The 23,227-nt window shown below is 43.3% G+C and overlaps 2 protein-coding genes across 3 annotated transcripts in view; one reads left to right on the top strand and one right to left on the bottom strand.

Moving 5' to 3' along the window:
- Positions 1-23,227, bottom strand: part of C4H7orf50 (chromosome 4 C7orf50 homolog) — a 153,683-nt gene that overhangs the window by 30,332 nt on the left and 100,124 nt on the right. Inside the window, exons 1-2 of one of the 2 annotated variants that reach the window (XM_009908733.2) lie at positions 14,614-14,706; positions 6,609-6,808 (exon numbers count right to left, since the gene is read on the bottom strand). In XM_009908733.2, the coding sequence (XP_009907035.2) occupies positions 6,609-6,808; positions 14,614-14,706 (293 nt within the window). Of the gene's footprint in view, positions 1-6,608; positions 6,809-14,613; positions 14,707-23,227 lie in introns of those variants that run through there. The other variant, XM_054180368.1, reaches the window with a different exon arrangement.
- GPR146 (G protein-coupled receptor 146) overlaps positions 14,721-23,227 on the top strand; it is a 58,480-nt gene continuing 49,973 nt past the window's right edge. Inside the window, exon 1 of the mRNA XM_054180365.1 lies at positions 14,721-15,312. The gene's annotated coding sequence lies outside the window, so the exon portion shown is untranslated. The remainder of the gene's footprint in view (positions 15,313-23,227) is intronic.

The raw sequence follows: 23,227 nt of genomic DNA, 5'->3' as shown, positions 1-23,227 counted from the left end.
TCCAGCACCTCCAGATCCTTCCTGTGCTAGGGGCTCCAGAACTGGATGCAGTACTCCAGGTGGGGTCTCACCAGAGCAGAGTAGAGGGGGAGAAATTACCCTGCTTTCTCTTCAGTTCATGTACTGGTTTTGCTAGTGGATAACTGAGATTCATCACTTGAGCAGTTCTCCTCTATTTTATGAAATTCAAGATAACTGAGGAGCTTTTCTATTTGCTGCAACTTCCTGTCAGGAAGAAAACTCATTCTCTGTCCCAGAGGGTGGGGGAAGGAGCAATGACATTAAATGCTAATGTTAGCTGTTATCAAGCTCAAAGAGTCTGCCTCCAGGAAGGGGGGTGGGGGGAAGGAGGGAAAGAATATCTGTGTATGTTTATATTTTCAGTGCATCACTTAGTCTTAATATCTAAAAGCTTAAGCCATTGATGGTGACACATTAACAACAGTGCCAAGTTTGAAATGAATAGAGATTAAGGCCAGAAGCAATGAGAATGACTCAAGTTCAGAATGAATGATCAGAAGCCATCACTGACTGAAGCTAGAAAAATACTTAAGCTGTGAGAGGAAAACCAGCTTCAAACCTCACGGGTCAATGAAGCAAACTCAATCTGACACAAGCCCACTAAAGGTACTTTAACATTTAGAAACTGGTTTTCAACATTAGTGAGTGTGGCCATTTCAACATCAGTGAGTGAGCATTTGCACAGAAGCTCTCCTAAAAGAGTCACCTGGTCACAAATGTGGCAGGATGAATGGGTTTGGCATTTCCTGAAGGGCCACCATCATCTCAGCTGATGGACCACGATCTCAAATGTTGCTGTTCCTATTACAGCCCAGCACAAGCCTCTCCTGCTTCTTTCAAGAATCAGAACCTTCTTACATGCTAACACTGAGTGAAGATTATGCTACCTATTAACACCCTTCTCCATATGGCCTCTGCTACAGTAGGAGTAAAAACTTGCTATACTCAATGCATGCTGTTTTTATTTACATCATAGCTATGTAATATCTGTAACATACATCACCAAGTACCAAGCGAGCAAAACAAACACTCACAGAAACACCCTCAGATCTCTGTATTCTTTGAAAGGAAGAACAATGTTTTCAGCTTTCAAACCTCCCAGGTTTGGCACTGTTTGTAATAAAGTTTGACCAAGGACTGGGATCTGTTTCCATTCTGCAAACACAGCAGATAAACAACCGCCCTGGGTTGTACTCTGCTTCCAGCAGCACCGCCACTGCGCTCAGCAAAAACCACCTTGTGTTCTGCAGAGTCAGACTATTTCCCCACTCCATGGGAAACTCTGACTGCTTCTCACATTTGTGTTTCTGCAACGTGCCCCTGCCTTGTCTTTTCCTTAAAAGCATGTTTTTCTCCTTGAAAGACATCTCTGACATTCCGTGAATCCCAGCTACATTTAAATTAGGGACGATGAAAGTAAAAGCTATAAAGAAAACTGAAAAGACAATGCCTTGGGAAATATGCTTGTGGCATATTCCTAGGATAACATAAATCACTACAGGAAGAAATGTGCTCCAGCAGCTTATGATTTGAGATTTTAACATGATAAAACAGTATTGCAAGGCTTAGGCAATTCAACAGCAATATCCAGATAATAGAATAGAATTAACCAGGTTGGAAAAGACCTTTGAGATCATCAAGTCCAAGCTATCACCCAACACCATCTAATCAACTAAACCATGGCACCAAGCACCCCATCCAGTCTCTTCCTAAACACCTCCAGTGATGGTGACTCCACCACCTCCCTGGGCAGCCCATTCCAATGGCTAATCATTCTTTCTGTGAAAATCATATCTATTACTTCTACTTCAGATCACAGGGACCTCGAAAGCTCATCCAGTCCAACCTCCCTGCCAGAGCAGGATCACCTAGACCAGATCACACAGGAACGCATCCAGGCAGGCTTTGAAGACCTCCAGAGAGGGAGACTCCACAACCCCCCTGGGCAGCCTTTTGAAGTGCTCCATCACCCTCACAGCGAAAAAAATTCTTCCTCATATGATATCAATCTTGTAATTCTACATATTTTTAGTGACATCTTTTCAGATCTCTGTCTATTCCTTTGATGGGTGATGGGGGAAAAACCATATGTGCAAATCCATACAGCAATGAATTCTCTAAGCCCAACAGAAGCATTTCTAGGAGAGAGTGGCCTGCCAAGACAAACAAGTTCTGCCAACATTTTAACACCAGCAAAGGTCAGTTAGGTTATAATTAAGTCTAATTACCATTCTCATGAATTGCAACATCTTTTCACTTCAAGGCACTTTAAGCTCAGAAAAGGATGAATTTTGGTCTTATATTTTCCAAGAAGCAGAGCAAAGAGACATTCTAATCTTGGCTTCAAACCTGAATCATTACTTACCATCATAAACAAAAAAGCCTAAGGACTTGAAAAGAAGGTATTTGTGCAGTTTATTCAACCACTAACACTTTCTCCTTCCTGCTCTTCCCTATTCCCTTGCAATAACTGTACACATTTTTTTTTTAATCCTCTGTTCAGTACCTCTCTGCTTATTGTCATTATTCCACATTTCCTTTTTTCCATCCCATAGTTTTATAACCTTTCTGCTTTCCTTTTTCCTTTAGCTCCCTGGTTTTAATCCTTGATGTATCTCCAGATCCTCCTCTCTGCTCCCCTAGCAATCTGGAGAATCCGACAGCAGCAGTTTCTTCTGTTTCCACAAGATTGCTGCATTAGGCAGAACTGCACTGGGAAACCACCTGAGTTTATCTCAGGTGAGATAAAAATTGGTGAAGCAAAGGCATTTTTTCCCCTCTTCCTTTCGTAGTCCCACAGACCGACAGAAAGTGAGAGAATCAAAAACCAGGAGACATTTGGCTGCTTCTCTTCTACCGGGGGTGGAAAACTTGGTGCGTGCTCGTCCTGGTCTCACTCAAAAGAGAAAGCTGCTGAAAAGCTTGGGCTATCAATGTCACTCAGCTCAGGGTGGAAAGCCTTCAGTACCCTGAGGTCTAGCTGGGGGCTGCAGTTCACTAGCAGGCATCAGCTGCTGTTGTATGTGGCCATCCTATATGCACAGGGAAGAAGTTTCTCTCAGTTGCTAGGATGGTCCTCCAGGATAATGATTATTTGATCTCTCTGGAACCTGGCAAAGCATCCAGGACTACTTGGGTTTAGAGTCAAATAACAGAACTGGAAAACAGGCAGAACTGACTTGTCTGCAGCACACAGCACCCAACTGTACAGTGGTTTATGAAGACCCCCAGCAGCATGGACACACACCAGCAGGGCTATCAAAGGCAGCCAAGTGTCCTTTGCTAGAAGCATCACTCTAAGTCCAGTTCAGCTGCTGCAGCACCATCCCTGCAGCCCTCAGGAAGTGCAGCATGCAATCAGCAGCCCTGCTCCTCGCATGCTGCATTGCCTTGCTTCTCATCAGTGCTCTCCTCATTAACTCATCTCAAATGAAAGAATGAGGCACGTTGCTGCACGAGTCACCTTGTGCCTCAGCGAAGAGAGGAGTGCTGCCTGTGGGCTGCTGCCTACCTCCAATCTAGTTTTTAAATGGAACACCCAAAGCTATTGCAGAAGCAGGGCTTTATAGGCACAGGGCGCCCACAACACAGTCATTTATTAACTACATTCCTCCAAGGGAAGTTCTGCTACTTCTCCCTGACCTTACTGCTCGAGACAGAAATTTATTCTCCTGGTGATGATTTCTGCTTACCAAAAGAAAAACAGATGATTTTGCACTCTGAGGGAACTGCTGCCTCTTAAAAAATGTATGGTTGACAAAATAAGTTGAGTTTTCACTTGCACATTAAAGCCTAGATGTGGAACAAAAAAAAAAATCTTTCACTGAACACTGTCTAACATTTGTCTTTTAAAGTTATCAACCAAATGTCACTAAAACTCATGCAGTCTTTTACTTTCAGACATTGAAGTCATAGACAGTTGTGCTCTCATGCTGCAAATAGGCTCCCAGGAAAGAAAAAGGAGGTTTAGTTATCATATGGTACATCAAGTTCCACCTGCCCTACAGGAGACTCACATGTCATCAGGCAATTAAGATGCCACTTCACTTAGCAACCCTTATGTCACATGAGGCTTTTTATTGGAGGTGGGGCAAAAAAGAAATCCATAGCACCCTTTTGGTTACTTCTAATTACATTAATCTCTTGCATCTATAAGATTAACTTCTCCTCCTACATACTATTCATGCCTGTAGCCCTACAAAAAGGCTGAAATCCTTGAATAGTGAAGCTGCTGGGAGTTTTGCAACAGACTTCCAGAGCTCAAACTTTAGTTTCCCCTCTCCAGCCTGATAGATTACTTCTCTGAGGGCTTTCAATCTGTTTCTTTTTCCAGTCATGCTGGGTTGAAAAAACAGCCGAGGTGTAAAAGGACAAAGCTGTTTTTCTGTCATTGACAACACCCCAAGATGGGCTTAGCACAGTTGCAGCTACAATGTTGTCTATGGCTACATTTGCTTGGCAGTTCAGCATCCTGTGACTATCCCTGATAAGGCTAGCAAATGCAAATTGTCCCTCACAACCTGCTGCTGCACACACAGCCCTTGGATTTTCTGTGTTACAAGACCAAATGACAGAGCTAGTTTACTATTCCAAGGTAATTTAGACTAGAATAGAGAATGGAATGGAATGGAATGGAATGGAATGGAATGGAATGGAATGGAATGGAATGGAATGGAATAAAGAAGTAGAGTAGAGTAGAGTAGAGTAGAGTAGAGTAGAATAGAATAGAATAGAATAGAATAGAATAGAATAGAATAGAATAGAATAGAATAGAATAGAATAGAATAGAATTAACCAGGTTGGAAGAGACCTTTGAGATCATTTGATACAGGTTAAGTGAAATTCTCGAGTCAAACTGGTTCAACTATTATTCAACTACAGTTTCATGTTCTCTCAGCTAACAAGGCAAAAAATCCCTGGGGGATAACAATAGAATATGAAGCAAAACCCCACAGCTTGTTCCTTTGTTTTCCAAACCTGAAAGGCATTATCTAGAGATTCACCACTTACTAGCACACATACCAGAGTACAGTCTGAGCAGATGGTTCAAAGCAAACTGTCAATCCCTTTGCTTTCCAAAACAGCAGTGAACTACTCCAGCTGCTTTCCAGATCAAAAATATTATTGTCATTTTGCTATCGCTGCATGCTGAGGGTTATGTAACAAAAATGCACATGTCCCTCTGCCTGGAATGCAATTAATTTCCTCCCTCCCCACTGAGAGTGGTAAGCAGCAATTCAGACAGTCTGGATGCTTCACTTTTGAGCATGGCCAGAGATGCAACCCTGGAAGGATTCCACGTGGTAACCCACTATTTGTAACACACCAGTCTTCTGGAGGTCTTACAGACAGGGTGTATTTTGCAGTTTGGAAAGAAAATAAACACTATCATCCTGTTTATACATGACCTTAGTGTCTGTAGGATGCTATGAATGCTTTGCTGTAGTTCTGCTTTAACTATAGACTCCGCTTTAGGTTGGAACTTTAAATACGTCTGCAAACTAGATGAAGTTCTGGGCTCCCCGGTTGAAGACAGCCAGGGATCTGCTGGAGAGAATCCAACAAAGAGCCATGAGAATGATTAGGGAACTTGAGCACCTCCCCTATGAAGAGAGACTCAGCGCCCTGGGGCTGTTTAGTCTTGAGAAGACTGAGAGGGGAATCTCATCAATGTGTATAAATATCTGAGGGGTGGGAATCAAGTGGAGGGGGCCAAGCTCTTTTCAGGGGTGCACGCTAATGAGACAAGAAACAACAGGTACAAGCTTGAACACAGAAGATTTCACCTCAACATGAGGAGAAACTTCTTTACAGTGAGGGTGACTGAGCACTGGAACAGGCTGCCCAAAGAGGTTGTGGAGTCTTCTTCTCTGGACACATTCAAAGCCTGCCTGGATGCATTCCTGTGCAGGCTACCCTGGGTGATCCTGCTTTGGCAGGGGGGTTGGACCCCATGATCTCTGGAGGTCCCTTCCAACCTCTAGTGTGCTGTGATACTATGAAGTAATTGCTTCTGATCTGAAGCCAGCTGCTACACTTGCTGCATCCTTTGGTATGCAAAAATAAGGCATTGTGCACTACTGACATTAAACCAGCAGCATAATCCCATCTTCATTTACAAATACCCAAACACCATCAATGCAGGTGGTTGAATTCAGATTCCATAATGCTTAACCACTTTGTGCAATTTGCTTCCATAAAGACAGCAACTGGAATCCCTTTGCTTAGAACAGGGCACTCAAGAGAACAAAACTAATTTCCTCAATGCAATCTTCTCTGCAACGTGCCTTTCATCTTTGTAATGAAAGCACCCAGGGAGATTTCTATCTCAACTGTAAGATCTTCAGGACAGGAGCTGTCTTTCTACAAAATGTTGGCACCACACTCTACATCTGTCAGTTTTTCCTGTGATATAAACACAAAGAGGCGATCAACTGTATGCTGGGTGTCAACTGAGATGAAACATTAACTCAGTACTTAACTGCAGCAATTTCCTTTAATGTGTTACTACGTGGTTCAGCTTGTTCTGCATTTCTGGCACTGTTTACAGCTGTGGGGAGCACCTGCAGTGGTTTTACTACTCTTACCTGGTTAAATAGGCCAGGGCCAGCTCAGATGCTGAGGGTTTTTTGGGTGCCACCTTTTTAGTAGGGATTCCAGCTTCCCTCAGCAGCTGCTTTTCCTTCTTCTTCCGCTCCTTTTTTAATTTTCTCTCCAGTTTCCTCCTTTCCTCTGCTGTAAGCTCCTCCTCTTCTTCTGCTGCAAGCTCCTCCTCTTCTTCTGCTGCCTGAAATAATCAACATTTAAATCAAGTTGTTCATATTCCTACAGGAAAGTGAACAAAATACGCATCAATCTTCAGAATTTTACTGTTCATTTCCACTACCTCTCTATTCTGCTCAAGTACATAACTGTACCTTGGGTCCTGTGTCCAGTTCTGGGCCCCTCAGTTTAAGAAGGATGTTGAGACACTTGAATGTGTCCAGAGAAAGGCAATGAGGCTGGGGAGAGGCCTTGAGCACAGCCCTGTGAGGAGAGGCTGAGGAAGCTGGGGTTGTTTAGCCTGGAGAAGAGGAGGCTCAGAGGAGACCTTATTGCTGTCTACAACTACCTGAAGGGTGGCTGTAGCCAGGTGGGGGGTTGGTCTCTTCTCCCAGGCAACCAGCACCAGAACAAGAGGACACAGTTTCAAGCTGTGCCAGGGGAAGTTGAGGCTGGAGGTGAGGAGAAAGTTCTTCACTGAGAGAGTTGTTAGCTTTTAGCCATTGGAATAGGCTGCCCAGGGAGGTGGTGGAGTCACCATCCCTGGAGGTGTTCAAGAGGGGATTGGACGCGGCACTTGGTGCCATGGTTTAGTCACGAGGTCTGTGGTGACAGGTTGGACTTGATGATCTTTGACGTCTCTTCCAACCTTGGTGATTCTGTGTAACTACTGCACTGAGATCTGTGTAACTGCCCTCTGTAGTTGATGACACTGTTCTCAGCAGCTCAGTAATCTGAGCACCTTCTAGCTATTTAACAGCAAGAATATTAACATTTCTTGTGCTGTTTGTTCCCCCACACTCAAACCTGAGGGGCGGAATGAGTTTCATAGTGGAGGGAGGGTATGGATTCATTTTAGCATACACACATTTTACGTGGGAGAAGTAGGATTTCCTTAAGATCCTAACTCTCTGGGGGTGTTTGTTGTGTAACCTCACACTTCCCTGGACTGAAAAAAAACCCTCTGTTTGCCACACAGGGGCTTAATCTGCATTATGCCAAAGGACTGGTGACAACTACCATCTTCATCCAAGACCATTTGGAGATCCTTTAGCAATCTTGAGTAAGCATATACACAATCTTCAATAAACAGCAGTGTGCCCAGGTGGCTGAGAACGCCAATGGCATCCTGGCCTGCATCAGAAACAGGAGCAGGGAAGTCATTCTGCCCTGTACTCAGCACTGGTTAGGCCACACCTTGAGTACTGTGTCCAGTTCTTGGCTCCTCAATTTAGGAAGGACATTGAGATACTTGAACGTGTCCAGAGAAGGGCAACGAGGCTGGGGAGAAGTCTAGAGCACAAGCCCTGTGAGAAGAGGCTGAGGGAGTTGGGGTTGTTTAGCCTGGAGGAGGCTCAGGGGAGACCTTATTGCTGTCTACAACTACCTGAAGGGAGGTTGTAGCCAGGAGGGGGTTGGTCTCTTCTCCCAGGCAACCACCAACAGAACAAGAGGACACAGTCTCAAGCTGCACCAGGGGAGGTTTAGGCTGGATGTTAGGAAGAACATCCTCTCATAGAGAAAGAGATTGGCCATTGGAATGGGCTGCCCAGGGAGGTGATGGAGTCACCATCACTGGAGGTGTTCAAGAGGGGACTGGACATGGCACTTGGTGCCATGGTTTAGTTAGTCATGAGGTCTTGGGTGACAGGTTGGACTTGGTGATCTCTGAGGTCTTTTCCAGCCTTATTGATTCTATGATTCTAAGTGTCTTCAGGCTTGCAGACAGAACAGTTAACTATTCACATCTCTATTCACATTACTACAAACATGTACATGAGCATACTCCAAATGAAAATCTGCTATTTCACATGCAGATGAAGAGGGTTAAATAGATAGTGCTGAGTTTACCAGGGAAAATCCAGTATGAGATCACAGTGTGGAAATAAAACCCTGTTGCATAGCAAGGTGAGTCTGACTCCAAGGACTCCTAGATGTCTGAGAAAGATTCATTTGTATCTTTCCAGGCAATAGTATCACTGGATTATTAAGTATCAACTAGAAGCACACCTAAAAACCTGCAGCTGGTCTAATACTAGAGGGCTGCTTATTCAGTGCCCTCCTCAATATTTCCCTGAGAGAGACACTACAGAACCTCAACTTTGGATACTTTGGGTATCCAAACACCTAAGAACCATGGGAAGCAGGAAGGATTTGGACAACACAATCCATCTGTTCTGTGAAATGCTAGAGCATCAGCAACCACTGGAGGCCCCAACTAGATGCAAAAGAAAATGCTCTCCCTCCTTTCCACTTGCTTGCTCCCTCCTTACCCATTTGAGGAAGCCATAACTGAAACCTGAGCGCACAAGAAGATCAACTGCTTTATGGACAGATCTGTAAAGCCCACTTTATAAACTGGTAAATCCTTGGTGCTGGATCAGTTTGTGCTAGCTGAGTGCTTTCCAAAGAAAATTGAGACGTGGTGCTAAATAACATTATTTCTCCTGACATCCAAGCAAAGGATGGTTAAACAAGATGACACCTGGACACAATCTTATTTGCCTTTAGACACCTGCTAAAGACTAAACATTTGTTCAGTGTCAATTCATGTATCACCTGAGTTTACTCAAGCTCATCTTTTCAACTTGCTATTTCCCAAGACCAAGACAAAAGCAAGGAGGCAGAAATCAGAACAAATGGACACGAGACAGTGAAGAGGATTTGTCTGGATTTGGTTTGGGCTTTGTTTTATTTGTTTTTAACTTTTTAGCTGCTTTTATGGAAAAGCCAGCATTGATGTGCAAGCAAGCAAGGTATGTTGCCTTTGTATAGAAGTTATTTGATAACTCATGCTCAGAATAAAACAGTATTTAGGGTGCAGGTGAGTATGTAATTGTTACACAGGAAACAGCATTTTCATTGGAAAAGCCACTCTGGTACTTACTAAAATAGCCAGCATTGGTGTGCAAGCAAGCAAGGTATGTTGCCTTTGTATAGAAGCTATTAGATAACTCATGCTCAGAATAAAAAAGTATTTAGGGTGCAGGTGGGTAAGTAATTGTTACACAGGAAACAGCATTTTCATTGGAAAAGCCACCCTGGTACCTACTAAAATAGCCAGCACTGATGTGCAAACAAGCAAGGTATGTTGCCTTTGTATAGAAGTCATTTTATAACTCATGCTCAGAATAAAACAATATTTAGGGTGAAGGTAGGTAAGCAACTGTTACACAGGAAACAGCATTTTCATTGGAAAAGCCACCCTGGTACTTACTAAAATAACAAACCAGCCACACAAAGCCCAGGAAAACACTGAGGGTGGTCATTTATAAAGTGTTTGTAAAAGATTACTCCAGCAGCTGTCCAACAGACGACACACTACAGTTAATCTTCTTTTGAAAATAATGCAATGAATTTGTTTACTTTCCTGTGAGCTATGAAGCTTTCAAATAAAAGTGACTGTGGCACATCATTAGAGCTGGTCTGATAAAGCTCCTTCATACTTACAGTAAATGCCTATCTCTGGACCTTCCCTTCCCCCTCCCCACATTCCTTGCACTATCAAAGAGCTTTTTATCCCTCTCCCTGACCGCTCCATTAAAAACAAAACAAGTTGCTCCCTCCCTTGTAGGTCTCAATGTAAATACCGAGCCCCAGACAACGGTTGTTTCCAGCATCACAATTGATGCACCGTGGGCTGTCTGAAACACAAGCATTGTTCTCCCTGCAGGACTGTGGCTGACCTGGGCATGAAAGAGTTAGGATTTACAGCTGGAGGTACCTTCTGTTAGCCCACAGCATCATCCAAGGAAAATGGGATTCATCCAGCTCCTGCCTGGGACTGCCGGCACACGTACTGTGAAAGCACTCACAACCAAACAGCTTTTTTAGTTATTTTATCCAACCACCTCAACTTGAATAATCTAGTAGTAGGTGCCACAATCTGGCCTTGCCTAGTTTTTTCATTTGAAAGCCACAAGTTTCACGTGGTTCATAAAAACACCCACATTTGGGGGGGTATCATCTCCACGGAAGCTGAGGGTACTTTTATCACCATTTGAAAGCAAGCAACACCACCAAACCCAACCTTTCCCCAAAAACCTAGGCCTCAGAAGAAAACAAAGCCAAACCTTTCACTGGAATGCAAAGCCTAGCTATATTTATTTTGACATGGTTGGGCTCTGTTGTGATACTCAGCTGATGCATCTTGCTTTTCCTTTTTAAATCAGCAGCCTTGCTTTTTAATTCCACTTTTCCTGAGCCATCGCTGGGACCACTCTGCTGAAAGCTGTGGCCAAAGTCTGGGAGCCATTCAGGAGTTTTAGTATTATGTCATTATTTAGATTAAATTAAAAAAAAAAAACCCAACACCCAAACCCCTAACTAACAGAACTTCATTGTTTTGAGGTCATAAATTTTCCATGTTGTCTCCTTCTATATTTATAAAGTGACATCACAATTTGTAGCGCCACAATTTACTCTTAACTACAACATTGTAAAGTCCATAGTGGTGCCTGTGAGACACTTGTTTATTGACGTGATAAATTTAAACCATGTGCATCCAGGAAAAAAAAAACCAACACACAACACTTGCTTATTTGCAGAGCCTGCTGAGAGCTACCACACCACCTTGGATTGTGGGCTCATTAGATCTCAATCTAAACAAGGTCAGGCTAGGTCAGTGCACTTGAATGAATGACATTCAGAGGAGAGCCAGTGTTTTCTCGTGATTAAGGAGGTGGGAGTCTTCCACTTGGAAACTTTCCAGAAGGCCTGAAAAGGTGCTAAAAGGGATGTTGCCACTGGAAAGGCGTATTTTGAGCAAAAGACAAGACCCCCAGATCTTTAGCACTTGCACTCCACGTGATCTGTGCAAGGGGCTGTGAGCTCAGACATCTCCAAGCAAATTCCCCAAATTCAGATTACACCATGCCCATCTGCATGCAAAGTGCTGTGACTGCCAGGGCTGTGCCTTTCATCAGTGCCTGGCTCTGAATTCCTGACTTGCACATAAACACGGTGATATACTGTAAATAGTCGAAGATGTCTGACTCAAAATATCTGGAGGCTTCAGCTGTGGCAGTTTTAGATAGCATCTGAAGTTTCCCATTATTCTTTGTAATCTGGAAATACTGCACAATTTGAAACCAGTTTGTAGGTGATCTTTAGAAATGAGCTTACCCATCACAAATGGGGAGCCATCTGCAATGGCAGCAAAGCATTTAATAGTGTAAAGCAGTCCTGCTAAGCAATCTAGAGTAGAGAAAAATCAACCTTAACTGCAAGGAAAAATGGCAGAAAGCTGTACCCCAGGCAGGGTTTCTTGAAGATCTCTGAGCCTTTTTTCTGCAGAAAGGGTGGCAAAACCCAACAGCCATGGCTTTTTCAGAGACTGCATCTGTGCAAAAGCTTCTACTGTCAGGGGACTATGAACCATAACAACTGGGCAACCAGTACTGAGATGGTATTAACAGGACACTAATTGCATTGTGTTTCAGCAGAGCAGTAAGTGCATTTATTAATTTGCTTCCAGATTTATAGTTACCCAAAGGTCCTTGACTGCCTCATACTTGAGTAGAGCTGAAGTCGTCTTCTAAAGGCTTCTGTTCCTCCTCCACACTCCTCACTGTTTCAAAGACTCCTACATTTCCATCCCTAGTTGTTGCCAGCACAGAGTAACGTTGACAGGGTCAGAAACACTGAGCAATTACCGCAATGAACCATATACTCATTTATTACAAATTCCCCTCTGGGATTTGCCTGTGTAGGTCTGGACTTTCTGCCTGTTCAGGGGTTCAGCCTTGCTGCCAAACCTATAGCAGTAACCACAGACCAGCCACACCACCAGATTTACTATTTATTAGTATCAGTGAATCCAGCTCCTCCAAAAACCAGTAGACTTTAATCCATTTGTACCAGCACAGCAGCACAAGTCTGTAAAACAGCAAGGCAGGCAGCGTCAGAAATTCAGAGGCTTAAATTATAGGTTAACAGGGACAAACATATTAAAAGGGTGTCCAATTTTTTAACTGAAGAAAAGAAAAAAGTGGGGAAATGTATGATATGGCTTGTTTCATAGCAGGAGCGTTGTATCACCCTGTTTGTTCATTAAGTTCATGTTATTCAATAACTTTTAACACAGAGAAATGTCAAAAGGGGCTTCTGTTCACTGACCAAGAGCTGATGAGGAGCTACCGACCTGTCACATAATGGCTTCTGCTTACAGGTAGCCTTTTGCCCTACAAAGGCTCCATGCATGATGATATCTGCATGCACAACGTTGTGTTTCGGTCTTACACGACACATAGGAACCCAGATAAACAACTGGCCGTGTGCGAGCCCGTAGACAAAAAGCAGCACCTGTAAACGCAGCTCAAAACCTACAGAGAAGAAAGGCTGGCAAAGCCTGAGGTGCCAGGTTCATAAAAGAAAGGTTGACAAATGATTTACTAGCTGAGGCTGGCCAAAGAACTGTGCTACAACTACAGCCACAGGATTTGCATCGAACAGCTCATGGCCGAATTGAATTGAAATAACTATTTTGGATCATTCCTCGAGAAAAGAAGTTGTACAACCAGAAAGGGCATGTGAAGTTCCACTGCATGCAGAAAGCAGATTCTGAATGAGAAGTACAACTTCTAGAAGCATAACCTCCTCACAGCATGTCTCCAGCTTTAACCAGGGGCAGATTTGTTTCAAATCAAGACATTGCTCAAAAGAAAAAGCAGTTTTTCACAAAGCCTAGGTGGTTTAGGATCTCGACTCCTCACCACAAAAACATTGGGAATAACTTACATGAAGCTGATTTGGAAAGATTTCTGTAGACTCAACCCAGGCAGAAAAGCCTCAAAAATAAGTTCTGCAGGAAGCCAGATTTAAATGAGAACAAGCTTTTTATCTTTCTGCTCCAAGAAAGGATTCTTTTAGGGGTTGGGTAAAGTGTTGCCCTCTTTCTTTACAAGAGTCCTTGTGCACTGAGCTATAGTATCTCACCAGCACAAGGTAGCCCCCTACATTAGCAGCTGTCATTTAGAATGCGTGCACCTTTATTAGCTGGAAACCAGGCTTCATTTACAACTATGTGATCTTTACACAGATCTGTTTCACATGTTTACAGCCAGTTGTGAGGAGCACATCAAGTGTTGTCATTAGGAACTGCTGAATAAGAAGAAATTGAACAATTTACTCAACTAAATGAAAGCATTTACAGGCACACCAAACAATAAGGATTTACAGAACCTAAGCTTGTTGAACTCCCCTTTATGGATTGTTTGCTGCTATAAAATATGTACTGCAGCAGCTTCACTTCTAAGGCAGGAATTAGTACCATACTTTACTTCTCCTTTTCCTCCACCAGTATCACAGCCCTGAACGCAACAGAAATATTTTAAGACACCACCAACAACTGCAGGCTTGGGGAATGCAGTTTTGCTTCATTTGCAACTCCAGCACTGCCAAGGAATTTCACATATTTGTTGAAGGATTTTGCTCACACTCTTACTCTTAATTAAACCATGTGAACCAATCAGAAGAAGATGGAATAAAAAGCCGGGGGGAGGGGGGGGGGTGGAACCTCTTGGAAATTTGTATCCACATCCCTGTGGCTTACACACAGCCCTTTTAACCCCTCCCCAGAAACACAGAGAGGAATTTTAATAGAAGGAGCCACGAGACTGTCGCAGCACTCAGCATTAACACAGCCACCAAAGTTGTCGACCCCTTCAGGGGTGCTGACGAATTCTTCCCAAGCTTAAAAAGGCTTCGAAGTGCCAGAGGAGGTAGAAGCAGAGCACAGGCTGTTTTGAAATCCTTGCTGAAGAATAGGGCTTTTTTTTTTTTTCTTTCCCTCCTTTTAAATAAATAAATAAATAAAATAAATAAAACAACCCCAAACCACGAGCTAGAGCTCCTCCAATGAAAGAGGTACCACAGGGTGTAGGCAGGTTGCCAGGCGAGCTCGGCAGCGTGACCGCACTGCATTGAGTTTCTTTAATGAAAGCCAGGAAAGAACACATTACACAGTGTTTCTTCTGAGAGCCAGCTAGCCTCCAGTGATTGAAATCAATAAAAACAGTCGGCAAGGGGCCCAGTGGGGGAAGAGAGAAATCTCCACTACAGCATTCAGTTTGCTTTCCACTTTCTCCCTCCCCCCCCCTAAAGTTAAACTCTGAAGATCACCATGACAAGCTACTTCGCTTCCAGCCCTGGGAAGACGCTGGTGGGGATTTAAAGGAAGCGAGTGCTGTGCCTTCGCCTCCCTGCCTTCGCTCTGCCCCCAGCGTGAAGGAAATGAAAGGCTTGTTTGGAATCTGAATCCCTCCTGGAAAAACTTCATCAGACAAGTGCATCGTTCTGCAGTTCAGGAAAGGGATGGATTTTACGGTCGGAGAATGCTAAAAGGTGAGAGGGGAGAGAAAAGCAGGAAACTGATTCAGCCAGAGCCCACGTACAGGCTAGGATGTCCACCACAGCAGAGGGGACCTCTGAAGCTGCGGGGAGGACTGCAAGCCAGCGCCTGAGCTCGGCAGGATCCACATCTTAAGGCAGCCGAACCCCCGGGGTACACGTGACTGAGCACCGACCCAGGTAAGCAGAACCTGCTGCTCATGACCCCCTGCGCCGCGTCCCACACCGGACCCTCCGCAGATTGCCCCACGTCCTCCCTCATTAACCTCAGGCAAGTTAACGCTAAGCTCGTCGCGTCTGTAAATCGTGTCGGGCCGCTAATCCTGGCTGAACTATAGGACAGGCACAGGCACAAAAGCCCTTTGTTTACCGGGGGCTCTTTTTTTGCGTTGAATTTGGTAGCTGACAAGGTAGGACGGGGCCATTGCGTAAGCTCAGCCCCTGGAGGGGTTCACGCTGCCGGTCCAGGAGGGCCCGCTCGGAGTAAGGGAACACGGCTGACAGCGCGCTGGAGCCGCCTGTGATCTGAGAGAGTGCCAGTAATGAATTTCTAATGCGGTCCACATTTATCTATTTTAGTTATGTATTTCAATCACCATAGCAGCCACATACAGTACATACTTGGACTGAGTTCCATGTGCTGCTCTGCTGCTTGCCTGCACGGGGGCGAGCCTGATTGTTTTCGTCGAAAAGAACTTTGCAATTAGACGTTGAGACAGCCAAGGGGGATTTCTGGCACCTTGTTCAGGAATGACCGGCACAGGCTTACCCGGCACATGGATATTCTGCATTCACCCCCCCACCCCCCCACCCCCCCCAGCGCATGCAGTTTTTACAGAGATAACCCTATGGAAATGGGAAAGATAAAGATCACAGCTGTAGAGCACAACATTCTTCTGAAGTGTTTTTTGGCCGACTTCAGTGAGACGTGAAGGGTGAAATCCAAGCTCACCTTTTGCAATGCAAGCAAAAAAATGATGATGGCTGCACCTCTGTTCCAGCAGCGGCAGGAATTGACTGGAACAGATAATAAATAGGTGCCTGCAGAGCAAAAGCGACCATGCTTGGCCCCTCCACGCTGGTCACCATTAGATGTTGACAGCAACACACATGCTCGCTGTCAGAGAGAGCTGGGAAGGGACTGGAAGCCTCCACTTCGTGTTTTGTCACCTCATTAACCCAAACCTGTCTGGAATAGCCCCTGGACGACTCTGCTGGTAGGAGAGACTTCCCAGCATCTCCTCTCCCCTATTTCACTACCAGCAGGCAGAATGTAAGAACTAGTACAGCAAATGTATACAGGTGCAATGTTGCTCTTTCTTTAGAAAACAGCCTTTTGAGGGTGATTTTATTATCTTCACATCACATGGAAATGACCCCATACACTTGAAGAGTGACCTGGAGAACACCTCCATGACCAAAAGAAAGGGGCTGTTATTTTTGCACCTAAATTTAAGCACTTTTAAAGCCTGGACTGTTCTGATCAAGCTATGAAAACAGCTGAAGCAATATTTAAATAGCAAGAAGTTTTACTACTGATTTTATCAGTCCAGACTTGAACTGTTCACACAAAACAGTCACAAAGTTACAGCTGAAGATGCAATTAAAGAACAATAATTTACAATTCAAAAAAGCACAGTTGTAATTCATAATAGAATAATAGGGCCCCATGTAAGTTTTGGGGCATATCCACAGACCCACAATTCACCTTCTCAAAACCTGTTCCATGTTTTGCCTCCCTCTGCACAGACCCTTTGCAGAAATGACAGCACCTTCATACGTAGCCTGCAATTCACAGCAGTCACTCCCACCCCAATCAACAAGTCTGTTTTACGCTGCTCTGGGAGCTAAATTTATCCTTGTGCAGAGGAACTCTCTGGAGTCTTTACTTAACATTTCAAATGAGGAAAGCTTAGGTGGGACTTAGACAATGCACATCATTTGTACTGACATTCTGGAGCTCAAATGATATTCCTACACATCACTCCCTTGGCAGAAAATACAACTATTATCTTTAAAGCAGAGTGCAGGGTATTTTTGCTTGTAGTGATACATTCTTCAGAAGCTAAGTGGTATGAGTTTCCACAGCATTGACTTTCAATGATTTTCAAGCCAACCACATAGAAAAAAATGAATCATGTTATCTTTCAGAAGTTTTGACCTAGTACAGATATTCTAGCAGTCATACCACAAGGCAAGACTTGTCAAACTTCTTCAGTCACACTCTTGTTATTAAAGCAGATTCCCTGAACAGTGACCCAGTCCTTCAGACTCTTCCTTAGAGTATGGAGATCTGGAAGAATCCCATGTTGCTTGGCTGAGCTGGATACAACAAAACACAACTAATGGGAGCCTACTTCTTATCTTTCTACTACTCTTGATGGTCCCTATCATCAAAACACATAATCAAGAGATTCAGTCAATGCCAGTTGTCTTTACAGTCCTTTACAAGTGGTAAAAGAGCTTTTAGAATACAGTACAAAAGGTTTTGTAATGCTCAGCAAAGTAGATTAAATTGTTTTAAAGATGGAAACCCAAACATTTTGGTCTAGTCTCATCTATCTAAATCTTTATGAAGGGAAATATCTGGGATTCTACAAAACAAGTTGAATGGCTGTTCCAAAAATGATGAAATTCAACAATGAAAGTGCCAACATCAGGATCTGCTCAACACCTGGATAGCCCATCCTGGATGAAACATAATACTTGTGCCTGTACTGGTGGAAAAGTATTGCCATCCCTTTCCAATTAACATAGTCTGACACTTCTTGAGTACTGTAAAGCTTCAAGGTATCTCCTTTCTTATTTACACCAGTGGTTCATGTCCACAGTACTGGATTCATTCATCTGAGTGTATTTAGTTTGCTCAGTCTCAAACTGACAGCTTCTCTGTAACATACCCATTCTGACTCAAAAATGGAACACAATTAAACATACACTTGGAGAAGGGGCATTCTTCCCCATCTATGGCAAAGGCTAGTGAAGCAGGAAACTATTACATGAAAAATAAATGGTCAGCAGTCCCTAGGAAATGTGGCTTTCCTTACAATCCAAGCAGCAATTCTCATGTTTGACTCAGGAAGACTTTTTTGTTAACAAGAAGAAGGCATCAAAACCCATCAAAAACCTTCCTTTCTCTTTAACATCAAGTTGTCATTAACTTCATCTCCAGAGTTCAACATGATATATAGCTACAGGGAATTCATGTCCTGATGTTTATCTACACTCTACTTTCTAACTCTCTGTATTCTCCCAGACCTCAACAAAACTTCCATTCATTAATTTCTTATTAAGTAAGACTAACATCACTTGTAGTTTGCTATACTCAGATCCTTTAAGAAACCTAGCTAAATAGTCCAGAGTGTATTTCATGCATACATATATCTATATACACTCCACTGCATGCACAGACATGGAATATTCTGTGATGATTAAGATGCAAAAGGAGACACTCAAGAAAACAGAGTAGGCAGGATTAATTTCTTTAGCAGAACATGTTCATTTCATGATTCAATGACCCTAAAGCAGACATTCACATCAGTACCCAGAACACAAGCAGCCCCTCAACTGTCCTGCACATTCACACTATGACACCTGAGCAGAAGGGTATCAACAACCTCACATCTTGGCACTTGGTTTGCTTTACACTAGGAAAAATAGTTCAGGAGGCAGAGAACTGGACCCTAAGTTTGGTTATGAAAACTTAACCCAAAATGAGGAATTAACAAGATGGACATTACAGATTTTTGCATTTGATAACCAGAGATCACACAGAATCACAGAATTGTCAGGATTAGAAGGGACCTCAAGGATAATCCAATTCCAATCCCACTCCATGGGCAGTGACACCACACTAGATGAGGTTGCTCAGAGCCACATCCAGCCTGGCCTTAAAAACTTCCAGGGATGAGGCTTCTACCATCTCCTTGGGCAGGGTCTCACCACCCTCATGGTGACAAATTTTTTCCTAACATCCATTCTGGATCTACCCACTTCTAGTTTTGCTCCATTCCCCCTAGTCCTGTCACTACCTGACAACTTAAAATGGGTGTCTTGGACTGTGACAATTAATTTCTGTGAGATTATTATTCTTGGAAATATATGTAATTTCCATGACTAGACCTTTGAACAGCTTTACACAAAATTGTAACCTGTTAAAAGAAACAAATACTGTACAGCTCCACTTGTATCTCTTATACAGTTCAGTTCCCATAGAATATCCTGGTTTGAAAGGTTTTGTCTCATTGAGAAAGGCAAAGGAATTATGTCTCTCAGAGCTGGCACAAACTACACAATCTAGCTTTCCTTCGAGTCTGCTTGCTGCCCTTCCAATTAAAAAAGATCAAGTGCAAGTAGAACAAGAGGACACAGTCTCAAAGCTGCACCAGGAGAAGTTTAGACTTGAAGTGAGGAGAAAGTTCTTCACAGAGAGAGTTGATAGCCATTGGAATGTGCTGCCCAGGGAGGTGGTGGAGTCCCCATTCCTGGAGGTGTTCAAGAGGGGATTGGACGTGGCATTTGGTGCCATGGTTTAGTAGTCATGAGGTCTTGGGTGAGAGGTTGGACTTGATGATCTTTGAGGTCTTTTTCAACCTTATGGATTCTATGATTAAACATGACTGATAGGGTGGGGGGGAGGGAGTGTGAGGGGGTGGAATTGAATGCATTTTTGGGTCAGTTAGAAATGGTCTCCTGGAAGTTCCTCAAGAAAACTCCATCAATGTCTTCTGCATTTTGAAAGTCTGTGAAGTGAAGGTGCAACCCATTCCCAAATCCTCCGGGATCCTCTGAGCTCCCTGATAACTGTATGTCTATGATACTAACTTAAGCTGTCCAAAGCAATCCCACAGTCCTGGAATACTGGAATGACATCTGCTTTTTTATAGCATCAGGTGTGCCCTCATTATGCTCTGGCGAGGCAGAGCAGAAAATTGAAAAACAATTATGATTTAAGACCCTAAATTAAAACCTGTTGACTGTTTAGTACAAATACTCCATAAAGCCTGCTTGTGTTTCCACAGACCACACTGAAGGATATCATTGTCAGAGCAGCACAATACAAGGAGGTGGTGGTTGCTTATGTTGAATTAAGGCACCTAGCAACTTAACCCCCAAATAAATTTGCTATTCATCTGCACTTCAGTACTACCTAGCCTACAGATATTTACAAAGTACTACAGGTTTGCAGGCATTGAATTTACAGCTGATGTTAGTTTCAAAGTCAGGCTTTACATGCAGAAGTTATTTGCATCTTTGAGAAACCAAGTATAAACACAGCAGTGGAAAAAAATGGCAGCTGCCCACGTCGGTTTGAAGTTAGGTATAAAATAGAGTGGATAATTACAGAGGGAATAACAGGTGAAATACAAGCAAGCACCGACCAACACACCAGAAGGAGGATGAAGTTTATCACATACCTGTTGTGTTACCATGTAATTTTGCAGAGATCAAACCAGAGGGAGCTTTTAAGGTAGGAACCAGCAGCGATGCCTTCATTGCACGCAGGGCAGCACAGCAAAAAGAGCTGGAGATGGTCATTAGAAAATACAGCCCTCAAAAGGTAAATGTTTGAATTGTTAGGGAAGGAAGAGTCAACATTTCCATAGTGCACAGTTGATAATAGCTGGAGTGGGAATGGACTGCAGAGCTTTAAAAGTGAAGTAGTTTACGCTTGGCAGAAGAAAAGGAAAGTAAGCACTTGAACTTAGGGAGAAACTTCTTTACCTTGAGGGTGCCGAAGCACTGGAACAGGCTGCCCGGAGAAGTTGTGGAGTCTCCTTCTCTGGAGACTTTTAAAGCCAACCTGGACATGTTCCTGTGCAACCTGATCTATGTGAACCTGCCCTGGCAGGGGGGTTGGACTGGATGATCTCCAGAGATCCCTTCAAACCCCTAATGTTCTGTGATTGTGTGTCAAGGAAGAGAGAGGTTAAGAACAAATGGAAGGTCCATCTCAAGGGAAATTCTGACCTTCAAGCAATTTAACACACACACACACAAAAAAAGGTATCCAATCTGGCAAAAAGCCAAGATGCAGAATGATTTTTTGAACAGCAACATATTTCTTTTTACCTGCAAGAAATGCAACATATTTTGAAAGAGAGAAATCAAACTAAAATCAAAATTAAAGATTCTACCTTAACATAAGGCATTCCAGTACCGTGAATGTGAACTGTGAAAGCAGTTATCATACTCTTCTGTTGAAGGTTAAAAGTCAAGATGTTTCCTAAAACACTTTAGAATAGAATAGAATTAGAATAGAATAGAATAGAATAGAATAGAATAGAATAGAATAGAATAGAATAGAATAGAATAGAATAGAATAGAATAGAATAGAATTAGAATAGACAAGGTTGGAAGAGACTTTTGAGATCGAATCCAACCTATCACCCAACACTATCTAATCAACTAAACCATGGCACCAAGCACCCTATCCAGTCTCTTCCTAATCACCTCCAGTGATGGTGACTCCACCACCTCCCTGGGCAGCCCATTCCAATGGCCAATCTCTCTTTCTGTGAAGAACTTCTTCCTAACAGCCAGCCTAAAGCTCCCCTGGTGCAGCTTGAGACTGTGTCCTCTTGTTCTGGTGCAATAAAGTTGAAATCTCAAAAATCTCAAGCTTGACAAAAATTAGTGTCTTACTTTTGGTTTGGGTGGTTGGTGTGCTGGTTGGGTTGGTGTTTTGGGGGGTTTGTTGGCTTGTGTTTTTTAGCAGTTGGGTTTGTTGTGGAGTGTGGGTTTTTTGGTGGGGATTTTTTTGTTTAGTTGGGAGTTTTGTTTGGGGATTTCTTTGGTTGCTTGGTTGGTTTTCATTTCCTTTAGAAATTATGACTGGGAGCTGAAAATCATGCTGTAAGGTTTCAAGGTGGAAATTGTGAGGTGACCTCCTGCCAGTGATGCAGGCAGCGCGGTAAATGAAACATTAAGTGAAGAACAGGGAACAAGGGAACGCTGGAAAAATTAAGAGAAGCCAGGAAAATCAACACCTACTTTTCTTGCAAGAAAGCAAAGACCAAAAATTCTACACTTCCAGCACAGAATTCTTCCAGATTCTGTGAATGAACTCCTGATTTATTTAATGCTCCCATAACATCCATCACAGACCCTTAAAAACTTCTATCAGTTAACTCCAAAAGGCCCAAAGCAGTTTGGACACACCGATCTCTCTCCCACAGTACACAGTCCAAGAGGCACCCAGTAACAATGAGAAGTGCAAATCCCCGCTAAATTCCAACTTTCAAGTTCTAAACAAGAGCATGATTCATGCTTTTCCTGCCTTTGAAAATGTTTACAGTCTGTATTTGTTTATTTTTAATTCTGCACCCAGATCTTCCTCTGATTAGGCTTGGGATACAACTGCAAATGGACGATAATAATCTGATTCATCAAACACTTGACCACTTTCATGACAGGAAGCAGGGTGCATGTTGGCAGTTTGAGGCCAAGCTTTGCAGCTTGCCCCAGGTAAACACAAATTTAAACCAACAAGTGGAACTTCTCTGCTTAAAAATTCCAAACTTTCAGGCATATGTTTAGCACAAGATAGAATCACAGAATTGTCAGGGTTGGAAAGCACCTCAAGGATCATCTAGTTCCAACCCCACTGCATTCCACTAGATCAGGTTGCCCAGAGCCACATCCAGCCTGGCCTTAAAAGCTTCCAGGGATGAGGCTTCCACCACCTCCCTGGGCAACCTGTTCCAGTGCCTCACCACCCTCATTGTGAAGAACATCTTCTTAATGTCTAATCTAACTCTCCCCTCCTCTAGCTTGGATCTATTCCCCCTAGTCCCATCACTACCTGACACCCTAAAAAATCCCTCCCCAGCTTTCTTGTAGCCCCCCCACCCCCCTTCAAATACTGGAAGGCCACAATAAGGTCTCTTTGGAGCCTTCTCTTCTCCAGACTGAACAACCCCAACTCTCTCAGCCTGTCTTCATATATCACAGAATTGCATTTTCTCCTTTCATATAATATGTGCTCATTTTTACATACCTAAGACCAAAAAGGGTTTTAGTTCCCAGAGTCTCCAACTGGATAAATGTTCCCAAACCACTTTGGTTTACACACATTTTTGCACATCAGTTCTTT

Source organism: Dryobates pubescens, chromosome 4, assembly GCF_014839835.1.
Source record: "Dryobates pubescens isolate bDryPub1 chromosome 4, bDryPub1.pri, whole genome shotgun sequence".
NCBI lineage: Eukaryota > Metazoa > Chordata > Aves > Piciformes > Picidae > Dryobates > Dryobates pubescens.
Note: the sequence above shows the minus strand (reverse complement) of the source record. Positions and strands in the feature narration are given on the sequence as shown.